Below are 19,035 nucleotides of genomic sequence, written 5' to 3'. Positions count from 1 at the left end.
ATGTGTGATTTCCCCATAATCGGAGACACCTTAGCAGGCTGCCAATAGCAATTACTCCACTGGAACAGAACCTATCTAGTGGAGAAGAGGAAACAATCTGACCAGGTGGAAGACCTGCAAATAGCTGGTAAAGGAAGTTTGGGCAACCTTCCCCAGCTCAGCGCTAATATATTGCAAGCTTGCCCTTGACTTCGCTGGTGAAATACAGCATGGGAGATCTACCATACACTGAATTTCCATCCGAATTTCCAGATGTTTTAGGACTGAGGCGTTCAGAATTTCCAAGCCAGACGCTGTCCCAATTCATCCAGCATGCTTAGCCTGGATGCAGAATAAAATCCATTTTTCTGTGCTTTCCCCAGTACATTGCACCACAAATTGAGCAAACGTTCTGGGCTCCCACAACACACCAAACCCGAATAATGCAGCATAACCAGGATTAGCAAATTGCGGAAACATCGCAGGGTGCGTTTATCTAACCCAAGGGTCCCCAAACTTGCCCCCTTTAAGACTTGTGCACTTCTCCAGCTGGAGAATTCTGGGAATTGAAGTCCACAAGTCTTAAAATGGCCAAGTTTGAAGACCTCTGATCTAACCTTTTTAAGTATATCGTGTGAACACAACCATCGAGGGGGCGCTAGGCTGGAGAAGCCCGCTCCACCCCGCTGGCCTTGAAAGCCAGATAGGCTCCATCGAGCCGTCCGGGCCGGGCAAACCGAGGGGCTGAGAAAGCGGCCACGAAAGACGCGCTCCCGGCGGCGGCGGCGGCGGCCCTCGCGGATTTCGAGCACGTGCGGAGCAAAGGAAACCTCCGTTCGCTCCAGCGCGGTAAGTTTTGAAGGTCAGCCCTTCGCAGCGAAGCCCTTTGTCTGAGCTGGCCGGGCCTGCCCGTGTCCCTTTGCGGCTTGCCTGCAGGCCCTCGTCTCCAACTCTCGCCACAGCCAGCGGGAGCGGCCAGCAGGGCCTGCGAGGCCGCCTGTGGCGCGGCGAGATGAAAGGCAGGCCGCTAATGTAAGAGCCGGTGGCCTCCCCAGTGCCGTTTGAACTGTTTACAGATCGAGTTAACTATTACAGGCCGTGTGTATCTTGGCCGCCTGCCCGAATTCTTCCGCGCCCGTCAGATATTATTAAACAACCCTTTCGATGCTCGCCTGGAGTTCTTCCAACACACCTCAGAGAGTTGCCGACACTCCAGGCGGAGCCTTTGGTTGGCACTCTTGTTCCCGAGGCCCAAACAAGAATCGCGGCCTCGGCCCCGGGGAGGCGGGGAGGGGGGATTTGGCTGGCTCGCGGCGGCGACTCAAAGGGAGAAGAAAACAGGGAGAGTCAGGCTTGGTAGACACGGAAAAAGCCCCAGGGCGGGCACAGAGCCTAAAGAGCACCCCCTCGCCTCAGCTCCCTGGGCAAGGTAAATGCCGTCTTAAACTGCCGGCCCCGCGTCTGCAGGCGACTGTAGAGTTGAATGGGCCGCTAATGTGGCCGGACTATTTCCTGAGGGGGGGGGGGTTCCAACAGGAGAGACACCTATGGAAGCCATGTTGAGGAAAGCCAGCAAATCCCCCTCAGCATTTCGGCTTTATTGCCATCCCCTAGTTATCTGGCGGTGCTTTTCTTAAGAGTGTATCTCTCAAGCTGTGCCTTTTATTAAATAGCGCAACTTATGACAATTATGGCTTATGGTTGAGAGCTTTCCCCCCCCCTCTTTAGGTAACCTGTGGCACAAGTGCTGACTAAATGGCAATTTATCGGTGGCCATAATTGTGAAATAAATCAGAACTGGTTGGATGTAGAGAATTCACTCAGTCGTAAGCCGTGGTTTTTAAGCCACCATAGATGGGTTGGGGAAAACCAATTCAGCCACTCTGTGGCTGAGCCTGTCAAATGCAACTGATAGTTCTTTTGCCCCTGCATTGACCCAAATTAGCTTAATAAAAAAAAAACCTAGTTCAACTATTATTAATGAATTAGGAGAACCAGTGTGATCTAGTGGCTGCGGGGAAAACCCAATCAGTCAGGCCAGTATTATCTCCATTTTGAAGACTAAATGAATTTGAAAGACATTTCTATTGAAACCACCAAGCTCGAGATAGATGAGAGTCGTTTTGTGGTATTTTGGGTGTCACCTCACTTTTCTCCAATGTATTGTGTTTTCAAAGAACTTGTTGGCTTAGTTGAGGAACACAGTCTGCCAATTTGAGCCCTAGATAGTATGAATCAAGACCGAGACTTCTTGGAGTATATACAGAATGTCTTTACTTCAATATAAAGCAAATATATACTCCTCATTGTAATACATCATTTTTGGGGTAAAAGAAACCAGAAGCATTATATTTTTTTAAAGCTAATTAAACCAGTCTAAAAATGTTACATAATGGGCAATTTTGGGTCATTGCTCAGTAGTAACAGAAAAGTTCCTCATCTTAGAGTTGCTCTTTCTCTTTTTGGCTTTGAGTCACCAGTTCATTAATGACCTGCATCTATCAAGATACAGGTAATCCTTGACTTATAACAGTTCATTTAGTGTCTGTTCAACATTACAACAGCACTGAAAAATGTGACTGTCACCATTTTTCACACTTAGAACCGTTGCTGGTCATGTGATCAAAATTCAGATGCTTTGCAACTGATTCATGTTTATGACAGTTGCAGTGTCCTGAGGTCATGTGATCACCTTTTGTATGCTGCTGACAAGCAAAGTCAATGGGGAAAATCACATTCACTTACCAATTGTGTTTCCTTAAACAACTGCAGTGATTCACTTCACCACCATGGCAAGAAAGGTCATAAAATATAGCAATAGCAATAGCAGTTAGACTTATATACCGCTTCATAGGGCTTTCAGCCCTCTCTAAGCGGTTTACAGAGTCAGCATATCGCCCCCACAGTCTGGGTCCTCATTTCACCCACCTCGGAAGGATGGAAGGCTGAGTCAACCTTGAGCCAGTGAGATTAGAACTGCTGAACTGCAGATAACAGTCAGCTGAAGTGGCCTGCAGTACTGCACCCTAACCACTGCGCCATCTATAGCAAAATTCACTTAACAACTGTGGCGTAGCAATAGAAATTTTAGTTCAATTGTGGTTGTAAGTCAAGGACTACCTGTATTCCCAAACCAGGTAGCTGTGTCTTTCTGAAGAGACCGTATTTTATTTATTGTAGATCATTTCAGGGGTTGGTATTTTTTTAACTGTAGTTGTAGTAGCAGAGGTACACTAGGATTGTCATGCTGAGTGCTGTAACATTTTCCCCCAAGGCTCTTTGCTCCCACTACCTCTGAAGGGGCAGACTGCTTTTGGCTGCACTCCATAAATGCAGGCTTGAGAAAGCCAATGTGCTTTGAAGGGCTCACTCCCCCCACATCCAGGCACAGCAGCTGTTTTTTTTTTATCTGTTACCCTTCAGGTGGGTTGAATTTCATTTTTCAGAGTTCCCCAACAAGCCATGGGTTGAAGCCCTACCCATCTACTGTAGAGAGCAAATAATTAGAGCAGCCAGCCAGAGAGACATAATTCAATCATTGTGCCCCAGATCAATTAGCACCATTGTAATGGAATTTTGATACAGTACATTACCTAAATTGTGCTAGAAATCTTAACAACCATGACTGCTCATAAACTGATGCAACTTTCTTTTTGTAGAGTTTCCTTACCACCATTATGTTCAGAATCCCATTTAAATAAAGCACTTCTAGTGTTCATAGCAACTTAAGCAAGATGTTGGCAGATGGGGAGCCTCGGCTCATGCAGAGAAGCCTGAGAGGAGCTGAGTGGGCAGGGAGGTCTGTAAACAAGTGTGCAGCTTGGAACTCTGGGCTGAGTTAATGTGCTCCTGCTGGAAAGCCTGGGAGCTTGCTGTTGGCAGGTTTCGATCTCCCGCATCCCGTGTCACTAGGAGCCATTTGCTGGCTCCTCCAGCTTCCCAGCTTGTTCAGGCAGGCCTGTCCTGCTAAGAGAGGGAGGAATTTGATTCTCACCCCCAGGGGCTTGCTAAGTAACTCTCCTGCACTTCAAAGGAGCTCTTTATTTTGCCTTAGTGATCACACCCTGCAAAAATTTCCCACTGACAAAAGAAATCGTTTTATAGGCAAAGGAGGGATTGGAATGTCTCCTCAACCCTGATGAAGGAAGAAGGGCTCAACACACACCCTGGAAGAGACAAGGCATGGAGTTGTGGTCTCTGCAGTGATAAGTGCTGAGACATAAGATCATCTGAAAGTTGGAAGAATCCTGTTGGATCCCATCCAGCATCCTGTTTCCCAAAGTGATAAACCACATGTCCTCTAAAAGCCTATAAGAAGGGTGAGAAAGCTTACCCCTATACATAGAATTCCAACGTAAAATATTGTCACAGACCTCTGCCATGGATTGTGATCTAAGATTATTATAACAATGTCAATCATAGTCTTCATTCCGGAATTCTATGGCATTAATCCCAAATCTTACTCAATGCAAAGGGAGAGGCACAGGCTTCCATTAGTAATCTTGAGACTGGACCAAATCTAATATATTTTCATTCTTAGATTAAGCTAAAAGGTCACACTACCTTCAACTGAACTCTATCTAGATCTTTGGAACTTCAAGCACCACAGTTACCAAGAATTTTTTGACCTTGCAGGTTTGGGAATAATAAAGGCTGAATGCCAGTAACTCTGAAGGACAATGAGATGTTTTCTGGATACCCAGAGAAAAAAATATTATCAACTAAGAGTACAATCCTGAATAAAATGCCCTGCTCATGCTTTTGTTTAATTTTGTTTAATAGTTGCAATATCTGCTCTCTGACCTGTGTGTAGGTTGCTAGAATTAACTAGATGAAACCCTAGCACTCATGATCCAGGTAGATAGGCAACTAGGCCAAGAAGCTTGAGCAATAATTTGTGCTAGTGAAGCTGCATGCAGTCTGGATAGTGCACTTAGTACTGACATTGCAAATTAACAGAGGATGGGAGATGTGGATATGGTATACATCTGGAATAGGATTAGCTTCTTTTAGACTGTAGCCCCACCTGGGCCAAAATGTCTTCCTTATAGCAATAGCAATAGCAGTTAGACTTATATACCGCTTCATAGGGCTTTCAGCCCTCTCTAAGCGGTTTACAGAGTCAGCATATTGCCCCCAACAACAATCCAGGTCCTCATTTTACCCACCTCGGAAGGATGGAAGGCTGAGTCAACCCTGAGCCGGTGAGATTTGAACAGCCGAACTGCAGAACTTCAGTCAGCTGAAGTAGCCTGCAGTGCTGCATTTAACCACTGCACCACCATGGCTCTTATCTGCCCATAGTACTTACATCTGATATCTGAAAAATCAGATATCACAGAAACTGACATAACTTAAGCCATGGTTGTGTTCACACAGCATGTTTATCCTGGTTAAGTAATGACTTGGCAGGGGCAGCCTTTGTAAAACATTATATGCTTTATTAGTTTTAACCTTGGGTAGGGGTTTTTGTGGCCCAGCATTTTGTAAAATTGGGTTAACCTATGGATCATTATATTTGCAAATCCAGAAAATTAGTTAATTAGTACCCAGGTGAAGTGGGCTGTGTGAATGCTGCCAGTGAGGAATATTAATGGAAATTCTTAAAACTATGTTACCACACAAAAAGTTTACATTTTTTCATTCTCTCTTTTTCCTGCTGACCCTCATCCCAACAATCAGTTACAGGTGATAACTCAGGTTGCAGAAGAATATAGACCAGCTAGCACTCATTGTCAATATATAACAATTGTGGGACTTAAAGCCAGTCTCCCACAAAAATACTTTTGAGCAGGAAAAATAGTTAATCATCTGCTATGGTCTCTTACATATGTATGCTCATTAATGTGAGTTGAAGTCATTTCTGCCCCAGTCCTTAAAAGACAAATATAGTGTAAGATAGTAGACCATGAGGGGAAGTCTGTTCCAAAGTCAGATGCCTCCATAAGACCTAAAAAGAGCTATTTTTTGCAACCAGTTGCCTGAGTGCCATTTTTTCATTGGAAGGGAAACTAGCTATAAATGTATGATGTATGCTATATTGTGCACATCTTTCCAGTAAGTGTTCTTAGGATAATCAGTGTTTTGAACCTCAAGATTAAAGTTTGGAGAGAGAGAGTGAGTGCAGAGCCAGAGGAACTTCATCTCATCATGAACAGAGCCAGGATCTGAGAAGCTTTTCTTTGCAACATGGTATTAACATTGTTTCATACTTTTATATTTTGTGGTTCTTCCTCAAAAGAATTGGAAGTTGTAGATCTGTGTGGCCGCTCAATTACCAACTCAGCATTAGATGAAATAGAGTTTGATCCGTGAAATGTGAGTTTGCAGCTATTCATAAAATCTACAAAAGATCCTCATCTTTAATTTAACCTAGCTCTTTTTCAATTTGGACCTTTAAATGAACTGGACTTGGTGCTGATGAGAATTATGGGAATTAGACACATTTAGTGAGAATCAGGTTGGGGAAAATAATTAATAGTTAATATTTGGCTGAGCACAAGCAGATGCCATTGGTTTATGCAACATCCAGAGTGCAGTCCTAAAACCCAACATTTCAAGTTTTGTTAGACTCAGTGGGGCTTCCTCAAAAAAAAAAAAAAAAAAAAAAGCCATGTGGATCTAGAGATTTCAATTTATATTCCAGCTGTCTAAAATGGTAACTCTTTTCTGTGCCTGAGTGATCTTGTGATTCCAAATATATACCTAGTTTAGAAGCACCCTTAAGTACTTCAAAAGAACATGGAAATCTAACTTAGAGCCCCTGTGCTGGTGTTTAAAGAAATAATTGTTAGGGGGAGAAGAAAAATGTGAGGAATATTAGTGCATGTCTGTTCATGTTTATTCAGAAGCAGCAGCAATGATGCTGTCCTTTTAACACTTGCTGTTCATCCTAGATCAGCATTCCCCAATCCAGTGTTCTTCAGAGAACCTATATGGCTAAGGATTTAAGGAGTTGTAGTTGTCCAGGTGGGGATGCTTCTCAAAAACTTCTCACCCAGTTTTTCTCCTAGTAGGACCTTTTCCAAGGTGGGATTCTGTACAGTTTTGTCTTGTCAAATTTTAAACAGAATACTACATAATCAACATTTGCTGCAGCCTTTCTTTCTGTTTTGCCTTTTCACTTTTTCTATTGCAAAATCTCTGCTATAATATATTTCTCTTGAAGCTAATAAACCTTTTCAATCTCACAATTCAAATTTCAGGGAGGCTAATTCAGAATTTAATACATTTAAGCTTGGAGGAAGAGAGGAATTCTTGTGTTCCCTTATTAATTTCACTGGTCACTCTATGGCTATTGTACAGTGTTTGTATAGCTAAAGCAGTTTTTTGAAGCTGCACTGTGTTAACCCTTTTGATGTAACATCTGATCTAGATCTGTGTCTCAGCATAAGAATGGAGGGTCAGTCTTCACAGCATCCATTTCAAAGGGCTTCACAGACCAATTGTACTTTGTGCCCAAAAGCCCACTTATTGGTTAATCATTACACAAATCAGCACTAAGGAAATGCAGTCAATGGACAAGGGAAGTTAAAGATACCCATTAAAAAGTTTATGACCCATACTGGGTCCAGGACAGTCAAAGGATATTAAATTCAGCTGAAATTACAAGGACAACAACTTTCAAATTATCTGAGGGATCTGGCTACCATTGTGATATTAGACACTTCTTTATAATAATAGAAAATATATGACAGTAATTTCTTTTTTAAAAATAGCCACTAGAATTGCTTAATCAAAAACATATACATTGGTTTCCTCAGAAGTTTACTTTTGATATGAAGAGTTTGCCTTTCTTTAAATCTAAGGTTGAAAATGCCTTCTTTGATGGCCATACGTGTCATGAATATTTCTCTTTATGTTAATTTAAAACATGCACACCTGTAATAAAAAATCTGGACCAGATCTACATAGGCTTTTTATCTTGGCACTATGACATCTATCTTACTCAAGATTCACATGACACATGTCAACTTTATCTCAGCATAGTAGTTTTCTCAGCCTGCCTTTTTAATGAGTCGATGGTGTAATACAGCAATTCGTAGTGCCCAGTAGAATGTTTTTTATATAGGAATATTTAAGGCAGTTTCCAATATGGAAAAATGTTTGCTTTTTGTTAGAAACAGTGAGGAAGTAATGAAGGAAGGAAAAGAAACAACGGTCATAAAGAAATTTAATATAAAATAAATATAAAATAAGTTGATGTGAAGAACAATCCACTGGGCATAAGAGCTTCAAGATATGTCTCCGATGGAGCATCATAACAAGAATTGAGATTTGGCAGCTTCATAAACTAACTATATACCACTATATACCATAATTTGTATTTTATGAGGAGTTACTTCATTCGCTTTGGAAGATGATAGTTGTTCCTGCATCTAACTGGAGTTTTAGAAACCATGGCAGAAAGCAGAAACTAGAACTTCTAATGAAATGTATATACCTCATTTAAAACTTCCAAAGTTTTAGTATCTGAATAGTCCTAGTATTGTGAAAACGCTTCACTGCACCATAGTGCATACATCATTGCATTAATTGCCACATGTCTTTAGATTATTAGTTATAGCAAATATGAAAACCCTGGTTGTCTCATCGCTACAAGGGGCTCTAGTATAAATCCTCATTAGAGACATACAGTAGTAGGATTTACCTTCATTATCAATTCAATTTATGGCAACTAATATATCAGGGATGGGCTAATTAAGGATTATCACCACTAAAATAAAGAGCTCTGGATTGGGAGAATGAGACAAGGGTGCTCAACCCTAAGAATATTTACACCACGTGTTAAAAAAAATGTGGCTAACCATTTGTGGGCAAGACAGATGAATAGAAAGAAACAATTTGAAATGAAAATAATAATTTGCATAACATTTGCAGACCCTTCCCAGTCCAGATTTAGACTTCAGGAAATGGATCTACTTTATTGCTCTGTTGAAATAACTGTGGCTTGCAACCAGACTGGAGAGTCTAGGTGTATCCACTGCAACTTCTAGCTGAGACTCCAAAAAATATTTTAAGTGATGTTGGCCCCCCATGTAATTACTCTGCCAATGTAAGGTAGTCTCTCTCTGATGTTGTTTAACATTAATTAACATTCAAATTCATTTGTATCTTTTGAAATACAACATCTGTTTCCCAAAATTTTAAGAGTCAGATGTGGTCCTCATCCACTCATAGCAACCCCTTTTCCCCCTTTTCACTAAGAAATATGTTAGCAGCCTAATAACAATATTGGGAACCCACCTTTTAGTTAGAAGCATGCTAAATATAGACAAGGGACTATAGCATTAACCAATCCACCCATGTGTGAAGAATTGGGCCAAGTATAAGGGATCTTATCAGATAGTAGGAATCCCAATCCTTCTTACAGGAGGCATCTTAGTAACTATATCAAATGATGCCCATGTATTACAGAATCTTTCTGCACATTAAAGAAAAGCCTCAATTACTCTTCTGTGGCTTTGTACCCTTTGATAGTTATATTAAAAAAATTCAACACACAGCATATTCTATAACATGGAGATGTAGAAGGTTCTCAAATATGAAACTTAAGATGGCACTGTATGAGGATTGTACTGTTTCATTGTACATTTTTGGATCAAACTTTGTTTTACTCACATTATTAAAACAACCTAGCACCATGAGGAAAGCTAGGTATTAAGCATCTTAAAACTACTACCACATTCAAGGACATAGTAATATCCGTGTTCCGTATATTTAATGCATGTAAATGCTGTTGCATGTTTCTTATTGGTAAAAGCAACAATGGGAATTTAGGACAAATGTAATTAAATGCTATCGATAAAACTGGGCCTATGCCTTTTGATTCCTACAAATCAACTTCTTGCCACCAAAAGGAATTTGAAATACCTATAATTCTTCCTCTTTATAGAAATATCTGTGGCTTGCACAGGATGGGAATAGAAAGATGTGTTTTTCCTTTCCCTAGAAATATTATGAAGTTACTGCCAGAACATCCAAATTGTTGTGGTTAGCTAGTTATATGGTATAGCACAACATAGCCTTCTGAAGAGTATGAACTGCTGGGTGAGTAGCAATTCTGTATGCTTTGAATACAGAGCTGAAGAATGAAGAGAGAAAAGCAGGGCTGGGTAGAACACCCCCCTTCCCCCCCCCAAAAAAAACTATAACAGAAAAAATCTGCAGGAAGAACAGGTGAGAGAGAGAGAGAGAGAGATAAGAATGGCACATAAAGAAAATGCGAATTGTATGAGCTACAGCGATAAGGGAAGGGGGGTGTCAAAGAAAGGCTTGGCAATGACAAAATGAAAGTATAAACTGAGATAGGTAAAAAAGCATGAATACATAGAAATGAAAAGGAGGGGGTTAAAACTATGGCAAAACATTTTATATTGTTGCTATAGTGATGAAAATCTTGTGGATTATTATATCTGTTATAAACCAGCCTTTTGATTGTCCAGTTTATATTAGACACTTAGGTTGTCTTGGCATCAGGATGCACACCTCCAATTCTGCAGGTTTATTCCTGGCTAAAAGCTTGCAGTCCAAAGCTACATATGTAGCTTTGGATTGCAAGCTCTCTCTATATATTTTAAATACAAAATTGGAAGAAATTGAATTTTATCCAGTTTCAAGACATACCAACTTCTATGATGCAACACGAATGTAGAGTATAATAAAAAATGATTTATGATATTCTCTCTTCTCTTTTCTCCGAAGACTATTATAACATGGGACTACCACCAGCCTGACTTAAAATGACACTACATATTGTTTTAAACTCCCATTGAGAATTTGGGCTTCAAATTTAGCCTGTTTAAATCCCTACCCCATCCCTTATGCTTCTTTCCTCTCAGCTGTTCCTTTTATTTATCTCAATTCCTTTTCTGTTCTGTACTCCTTTCTACAGATAGCAACACTTGAACTTTCATTCCTTTAATGGTCAGCTACTGATTCTCCTGGGGACCATCTGAATGTTGATTGCATGAAGATGGATAAGCCCCACAGTCCATGTCTATAACTGACTCTTAGCAAGTCTCAGGTTCATGGCCACATTACATTCTGCAGATATTTCTTTTGTCTCCAGATTAGCAAGTGGTGGTGGTGTTATTTCAAAGATATTGCGTTACTGACCTAGAGACTATGAGATATTTTCCCTTATTCTTTTCCCTTTGGTCTTACTCAACTGTCAGTTCACTCCCCTATTGAGCTTTCAACTTCTAGTGGCTGATCACCTACTGGGATCCCTTCTGTTTCTAAATGCACCATAACTTGAACATTTGCCATTCATTCTCACCTTCCACTCTTCTGCCTTTTCCATGAGGAACATCTAACTTAGGAGGAGATAGTCTATTGGTGCCAGTTGCCCAGTGAAATGGTGGACGTCTCTCTTTTTCCTTAGCCACATTGACATTTGCCTTCACACCAAGCTAAACTATTAATTCTCCACACAAGGAGCTGGTCAATATAATAAAATCTCTCAATCTGGCAGTTGTAAACTATCTACCTTCAGCAAGTCAGTTTTCAAACTGTAACAGGGTTTGGTTCCTCAGAAGAAGTGCCTGCATGGCAACTTCTTCCTCTTCTGATACAAAAAGGACACCCCCTGCATCCACCAAATCAATTGCCTTCTCCTCTGGGATAATCTTAAATAATTTAATATCTAACATCCAGGATGCAATATGACAGTGTTTTTAATGAAGCTGCCCCTAAAAGACTTCTCAGAAACTTCACTTAATCTGAAAAATCATAGCTGTTTGCTTTGAAACATCTGGAAATGGAAATCTGTATCTACAAAATAACTGCTCAGCTGGTTCAGCTATTTGTTTCTTCTAGATAAGAGTTCAAGATACTTGCTTTCACTTATGCAATCCAAAATGGTCTTGAGTTACAATCAAATGAATAATGCCACTATCAGCCTATAAAGCAGAATTTTGACAATTGTGGTACAATAGTTCTCCAAAAATAACCCCACTTGAAACTCTTTTTGCCTTTCAATTTTTTTCCCTTTAGGCATTGCAGTTTCCCTTTTTATTAGCTAATACACGAATAGTCATTTTTAGTAATTTTAGGATCCATACATAATCTATCTTCTTTTGGAAACTGCTCTTAAGACATATTAAGTAATAGCCATGATAATTTTTACAATTATTCATGGTAAATTATACAAAGGGCATCACCTCAGTTTGAGGCCATAAATACATCTAAACTGATCAGAGCATTGAATATGGCCCATGTAGCTACCTGAAAACAGATTCAGATTACCTTACAGTTAGGTGGAGCAGACTGTAGAAAACTAACAGACTTTAACTGGCTAAGTTCAGGATGCTGATCTATAGGTATATGAAATTCCTTCCACTTTCTATTACAGTGTTACATCACAAACTGAAGCATTCTCAATATGGGCTTAAAATGTTAAAAAGTTAATTATAATTTTCTCCTTTTTGTATCTTACTGTAACCTAACTCTGTAATTAAACCCAAAAAAATATATTTTGAAAAATTCCGTATTATGTCACTTCCTCTACTTCCTTTTTTTCCTATTTGGGTATGCTGCATGCCTTGGTTAAGCAAGGATGTCCTTGTCCACTCTTTAAATTGCTGTGCACACAGAGGTACTGCTGTTACTATGAAGTGTTATAATTTGAAATGATCTCAAGCTGGTCACTGTTTCAGGCTAACTTTCCTCACAGCTTATAGAGATAAAAGAGAAAAATACTATTTACAATAATAGCATATGGAACACTTGGAAAGAGATTGGATAGAAAAGTATGATATAAAATCATGAATAATTATATTTGTACAGCAATGAAGATGGTCAGAAAATGTCATCTCTATTAATTTTTTGGCTCAAGCCCTTTAAAATTTGAAACGGCATGTACAAGAAAATACACCTTATTCTGACTTCTGGTTTTTGGATGTCCTATTTTAAGATCTGTTAACAGTGTGTTTCTAATTGATAACTTTGGGACCAGAATGATTGTGATTTTCTCAGAATTACCTAGAAAAGGATTTAGGATCAGTACTCATATTGTAGACATCCCTGTCAGCTTGAGGCCACAATGTATACTGCAAATATGAAAGACTACTTTTCCTGACACACACTATGATTATATTTTCAAAAATAGCATATGAGCCTGTTTTATGCGGTGGTAGCAGATTACAAGATCTAAGGCAGAGATTATTCCTTCCTTGTTACTCACATACATTTAATAGGTTTTGTTAGTGAGTAGTTCATACAGTTGTCATCCTAGGAAGAAATCCTGTCATTGAATTATGCCTATTTCAAAAAGGACACATGTTCATATGAACAGAGTTGCTTTATGTAGTCAGAGGATATCCCCAGTTTTTTCAACTGGAGTTTTCTCAGGTGGGAACTCTTTTTCATTTCCAACTGAGATCATTTGAACTAGATATATCAGGAACATGATTGGGGATCGTTTCCTTGCAAACTGGGTGATCTATCAGTGGGCTGTCGTCTTTCCTAAATGATAAGATACAAAGGTAGTGTGCAATATGTATTTGTTTGCCTTGTGATTTGAATTAACTTCACAGAAGAAACCAACCAGAACCTCACAGAAGAAACCAACCAGAACAGTTGCAGTGCCTTGATACAACGTACTCTGACAATTCATCAATCCCTAATAACACTGTCAAGTTCTTTTCTCTCTCCATTCTCCTGCAGAGTATCCTGAAACTGATTGATTCAATCTAACCAATCATTCCAACACCCTTGCTATTTCAACTTCACCCTGAACATTACCACTAGAAGGCATCAGCTACTTAATTATCTGCATTTTCTATAATATGACATTGCTTGAGTTTTGCACCACTCTGCTTGTGAACAATTATTTCAAGTCATGTGAGGACCCTGCAAGGTGAGTCACAGGTTACAAGACAAGATGGCACATGAAGTCAGGCCAGAAACTGCCATCACAATAGATTGAACTTCACAACAGAGAAATTCATTCAGTCTTTCCAGTTGGTTCTTCTTCTCAAACTATGGAAAGTTCCTCCAAGCATCTCTCTCTGATCAAAGTAAGAGAATCCAAGACTGACATTCCTGAGTGATTGTGGGAAAGAAGAGGTTTGGTTGTCACTTGAAGCACTTTCTGAAAGGCATGGTAAGATCAGTAACATGTGGAAATTACTCAATTTGATACATTCCTAAAAGGAACCAAGGGAACAGGATTTTTTATATAAAATAAGCAGAGGTAAAACCAAAATCATGGGTCCAATAAGAGTGCCTCTGATAGTTCATGCCTTTGTATTTCATTCATACAGAACAAAATTAAAATGTCCCTGGGAACAACCATGTGCACCTGCCCATTCATTTATGTTTGCTTAGCTGAAGAATAGCTATAAAAAGGGATACAATGAGGAAAGCTTTGTGAAGCTATAAGGTGGGCTGATGGTTTCTACTTGATGGTTTCAGTTACAAAGCAAAATAAAACCCCACTGTGGCCAGCAGATCTTGCATGGGAGTGAACAAGTGTAACAGAATAAAGATTTGCTTACCTGCAACAGTTTGCCTTCAGCAGGGGTGATCTCTGCAATGCTAGCAAAGACTCCTTCCAGTGTGAGGGGTTCCAGCTTGAAAGGAATTACCCGAATTATTGCCTTCTGGGCCAAAGTCCGCTCAGCTTCCATTGCTGCCACCAGTGCCAGTCCTGAGTAGCCTAGTCGTATCTGCAGCATAGCCATTAGCAGCCAAGGCCAGAGGACTGCCAGCTGTAGCTGGGGGCCAACACTCATGCTCCCAGCTGCAGCAGTGTGCTCTGGCCACACATACTGCTCAGGAATGTGTCCTCACCCCACCAGCAGGTTCCAACAACTGGTAAAATTGTTGAGGATTATAGTCCTCTGTGCAACTGCAGTCAATGGGGCAAACAAGAAGCAAAGGGTAGTTACCTGGAGCTTCTTCCAGGCTCTCCTCTCCCCCTTTTCTCAAAGTTTCTTCATGCCACGTGTTTGTAAAATCCTTGAGCTTCACAAGATTATAAGAACCCCAGATCAGGTCTTCCTCCTCCTCCTCCTCCTCCAGATAAATTCAGACATGGTGATGAGAAAAACCAATGAGGCATGAATAGCATATGGTATGAAGAGCTCTTGGTTTCTTCTTGGAAGACTGCTGTACCTGATTTTAGACAGTTCCCCATGGAAGACAATATCAGCTTCTCAAATCCTTTCAGGCTTTTAGATCCTAGGATGGCAACCAGGACTGAACCTGCTATCAGATGACCTTAGCAGCCCTTGTTGACGCCTGAAAAATGAATTGCTTTTTTCATATATTCTTTTGTCTGTTAATGCCAACTACTTTTGTCTTTTGTTTCTATTTATGCCACACATTAAAGCACAGAGTAACCATGCATGTACTTGCATTTAGGAATTTGAATGCAAACCTGTTTTTTCTTACTCATTGTCATCTGTTTGATCTTTTATTCATATTTGCATGCCTCCAATGCCTGCACCTCACTCACTTTGTTGAATTAAAAAAAATTAAGTTGGAATTTTCCAGCGGTTTGTCATTTTTAATACAGAAAACATAGTCCGTGGCTCCCCAAATTTATGAAATAAAAAAGGCATTTCTCAGATGTTTTCCAGAACTTGGAAGCTAAAAAAACAGGAAAAACAACTATAGATACACCTGTGTTTTATTTCATAGCTGTGCAAAATCTCAGAATGTGTTTCCTTTAAATGCAAATTAACACAATTAAACATTAAAAAGCATGCTTGTGATTATAGCTGTAGAAAAGCCGCAGAAATTTATCAGTTAAACATTTGATCAGAGAAAGAAAAAATAAATTTAAACTGGTATGCAAACCTATTACATAGTTTTGCTTCTAAAAGTCTATGAGAAAAAAAAAACCAGCAGCTTTTTGAAAAATCTTGGACAAAATATTTCATTTATCAAAATGTATTCTGAATCTTACCGACAAATTTCAGGTAAGGAAAGGGAAGTAGGGAAAACTTACAGAAACTCTTTATACAGGTAAATGTGAAATTCCACAGTCTGAATCAGAAAGAAAAATTGACTCCCGGCGGAAGGCTTGTGAGTCAGGCGTGGCTGAAATCTAGTTTCCAAAAACAACTTTAAAATCTTGCTAAAAATCCAGGAAAATTTCTGAGAACTCCTTTTGAATTTGAGTTGTCTCCCCTTCTTTCAGCAAACATAGTAGGCATATCTAAGCAGCACGCAGGATGGCAGTTGCTTGAAACAGCAGATATCCATCAGAAGACTGCATGAAAAACACAATGCAATCATTCTTCAAAGGCAAAACAGGACCTAGTGGGATGAAGTGAACTGGAAAAGTTCTGAAGAGCTCTTGAAAAAGTCTTCTTTCCCGAAAATCACAACTGGCTTAGCTCCTGGAAGGCAAAAGTAGTTTGTAGCTTGTGCTCTTGGCTTCCCTCCCCTAGGACTACAAGCACTTTCTACCTGCTGACACAAAGTGAGGGTGGAGCAGCCAAAGGCAATAACTCCACCCCCTGAATGTGATTTTCAGTGTTCTTAGACTCCCTCTCCTGATTCAGTAGTAAATTGCACTTAACATTTGCCTCCTTTTGACATGAATTGGCTGACTATACGAGCAAGATTCACTTGCTGCATTTTCCAAAGAATTATGGACAGAGAAATGGAAAGGGGAAATATTTGATCAAATGTGTTAAGACAAATCTTGTGTTTCAAGATTTTTAGTAAGACACTTTCAATTACATTGAAATTAGAACTGCAGTAAATTCATCACTGAAGGAAGGATTGATTTATAAATAGAATACTAAAGTATGCAGCTACCATAGCTTTTCTTCAAGTTTTAATTTTGGATGTGTTGTTTTTTCCCCAATAGCCACTGCAAGGAAGATTTTAGGTAATGCTGATTTTTAGAAATCTGGAATTCAACTATTACTGTCTTCTGACATCAGCTGGATGAGTAATACCACAGGCCAGACAGGAAACTTCAAAGCAAGATTACCCATTTGAAGCTGTAATTTAGGATGTGGTATAATTCCATTGGGTACAGCATTCAGGTTACTAGAAAGTCAAGTATTCAGTAATGTACAGAACTCCATGTGAAAACCAGTTTTGCAATAATTTTATTTAGATATGGAGAAAGGCCAATTTTCTTTAAATCAAAGAAGGAAAATATAGATATTTGATGTTTTGATTTGTTCTTTTTATTATAATGAAGATCTCCCATTTCTAGGCTGTTACTGATCTTTTTTCTTTTAAATTGCTTACTATACAGTGTTAAAATGACTATGTGGAGTGTCCTTTCACTTTAGTACTCTTGAGGGTGTAGTACACTTTTGAGGGTGGAGTGTAGTACTTAATTTTATTCAAATGAAAATCAAATATTTTACTCTCCCATAGGACTATTAAGACCTAGGCAGCAAAAATCCAGATAACCACTAGATGACATCATATACAGAAAATTCAACCTATCATTCTGTTGTCTAGCTATTTTCTGGATTTTTGCTAGAAAATCTGGTAGTCTTACTCAAGTATTACTATAGCAAACACTGGACTTATTTTGAGTAATCCTTTTTATTATTTATTAATAGAATACATTTTAGCTGAAAGCTATGAAAGTACTGAGAAGGTTGTTTCAGATAGAGTTATGCTGAGTATTAGCATCAAGCAATATTGTAGAGATTTCTTAAATAGTTTGAATATTATTTTCTCTTTTGCCAGTTTGAATATTCTTTCTTTTCTACAAATGCTTAAGAGTCAAATAACTGAGTCTATAAATATGGTAGGAGATCCAGCTCCTTGGCCTCATTTTCCAGTTAGTTTAGAGACAGATGTAAAGATATAAATATCACCATTTCCAGACTGAGCCTTAAAAATAGAGGCCCATTTAAATGTTCTTTATTAATAATTTTGAATTATTAATAAAGCTATGCTACAATACAATTATTTCCTGTAGTCTGATCAGGTATGATAAAGAATGAGCTTCATTTGCAACATTTATTTGGATCTGCAACATACCTGAACGAAATGCCTATTTTTAATTTAAGTCAGGATTGATATACAAGCACCTCTGACCATTTTTTAAAATTCAGAGACCTTGCTAAGTATTCTCCCTGCTTGTGTAGCATTTTATTCTTCACTTAATTTTCTTATCTTAATATTAGACTGAATGTATATAGATGGACAAATGGAGCCTCTGAAAAATGATTGGAATTATCTCAAAATAATCAGTATATCAAAGCAATGGAAGTTTTGCAAGAAATTATATATTACTATCTTGCAAATCAATATGAGGCTATAGCTGAGTTTGTGTAGTTGACTTTGGTTCATCCTGCCTTTCATTGAGAGATAATGGATGTGAGAAATCTAGGAATTGCAGAAAGTCAATGGAATAAAAGATCTATCTGATCTGAGTTTTTGAGGAATTATATCCTTATGCATTTTTCAGAGTTCTGGGAAATCAGAATAGTCTTAAAACACATTCTCATCATGTTACATCATTTGCATGTATTCTAATTACAACATAAATACATTTGAGTACAAAGTTATTACTCTTTAAAATCTATTGTCAATAAATACAATCATATTGAACAAGTTAAAAAGCTTGCAAAGACATTTAAGATAAGCAATAAAACAACGTATGCCTTAACATTTGTTTTATGTTGGCCCTAGAATGAGAAAATTATTAAAACACAAGAATTTACCATTAACATAAAATATCTAGCAGCTATTAGAGATGGAAAAATGAAGAAAGAAAGAAACTCCTTGTGTAATTAACTAGAAAATGAGATAAACAGTATTCAAATGAAATTTGAACAATCCTACGGGGACATTTATGGCAGCTGTTTGAAATACAGCTTTTTCACTTCTAACAGATTTGGACAAATAAGTTTATTAATTAGATGAAACAGGTTAAAAATAATTTAAAGCTATTAAAGAGGTATTAAAAACAGTGGTGGGATTATTTACAAGTGTGACAAAAAATGAGCAATGGAAGAGAGTTTTATTTGTCATAACAGTCCCCAAAATACTCCTGGAATGAAAGCCACTGCTCTTCCCCAGCTGGCTACTGCTCTGCATTTGTACATACTTTCCACCAACTTC

The 19,035-nt window shown here is 38.8% G+C and overlaps 1 protein-coding gene and 1 long non-coding RNA gene across 2 annotated transcripts in view; one reads left to right on the top strand and one right to left on the bottom strand.

The window, feature by feature from the left end:
• The window catches only part of RNF43 (ring finger protein 43), a 51,098-nt gene extending 34,703 nt beyond the window's left edge, over positions 1-16,395 (bottom strand). Inside the window, 1 exon segment of the mRNA XM_032216106.1 lies at positions 14,481-16,395. Coding sequence (XP_032071997.1) covers positions 14,481-14,717 — 237 coding nt within the window. The 5' untranslated portion in view covers positions 14,718-16,395.
• On the top strand, positions 1,190-4,741 carry LOC116507112. Its single transcript, XR_004255156.1, has 2 exons — positions 1,190-1,408; positions 4,084-4,741. It is a non-coding gene; the product is annotated as an uncharacterized LOC116507112 (long non-coding RNA).
• Positions 16,396-19,035: the final 2,640 nt, after the last annotated feature.

This window comes from Thamnophis elegans, chromosome 4 (genome assembly GCF_009769535.1).
Source record: "Thamnophis elegans isolate rThaEle1 chromosome 4, rThaEle1.pri, whole genome shotgun sequence".
Lineage (NCBI taxonomy): Eukaryota > Metazoa > Chordata > Lepidosauria > Squamata > Colubridae > Thamnophis > Thamnophis elegans.
This window is presented reverse-complemented; position numbering and strand designations above follow the sequence as displayed.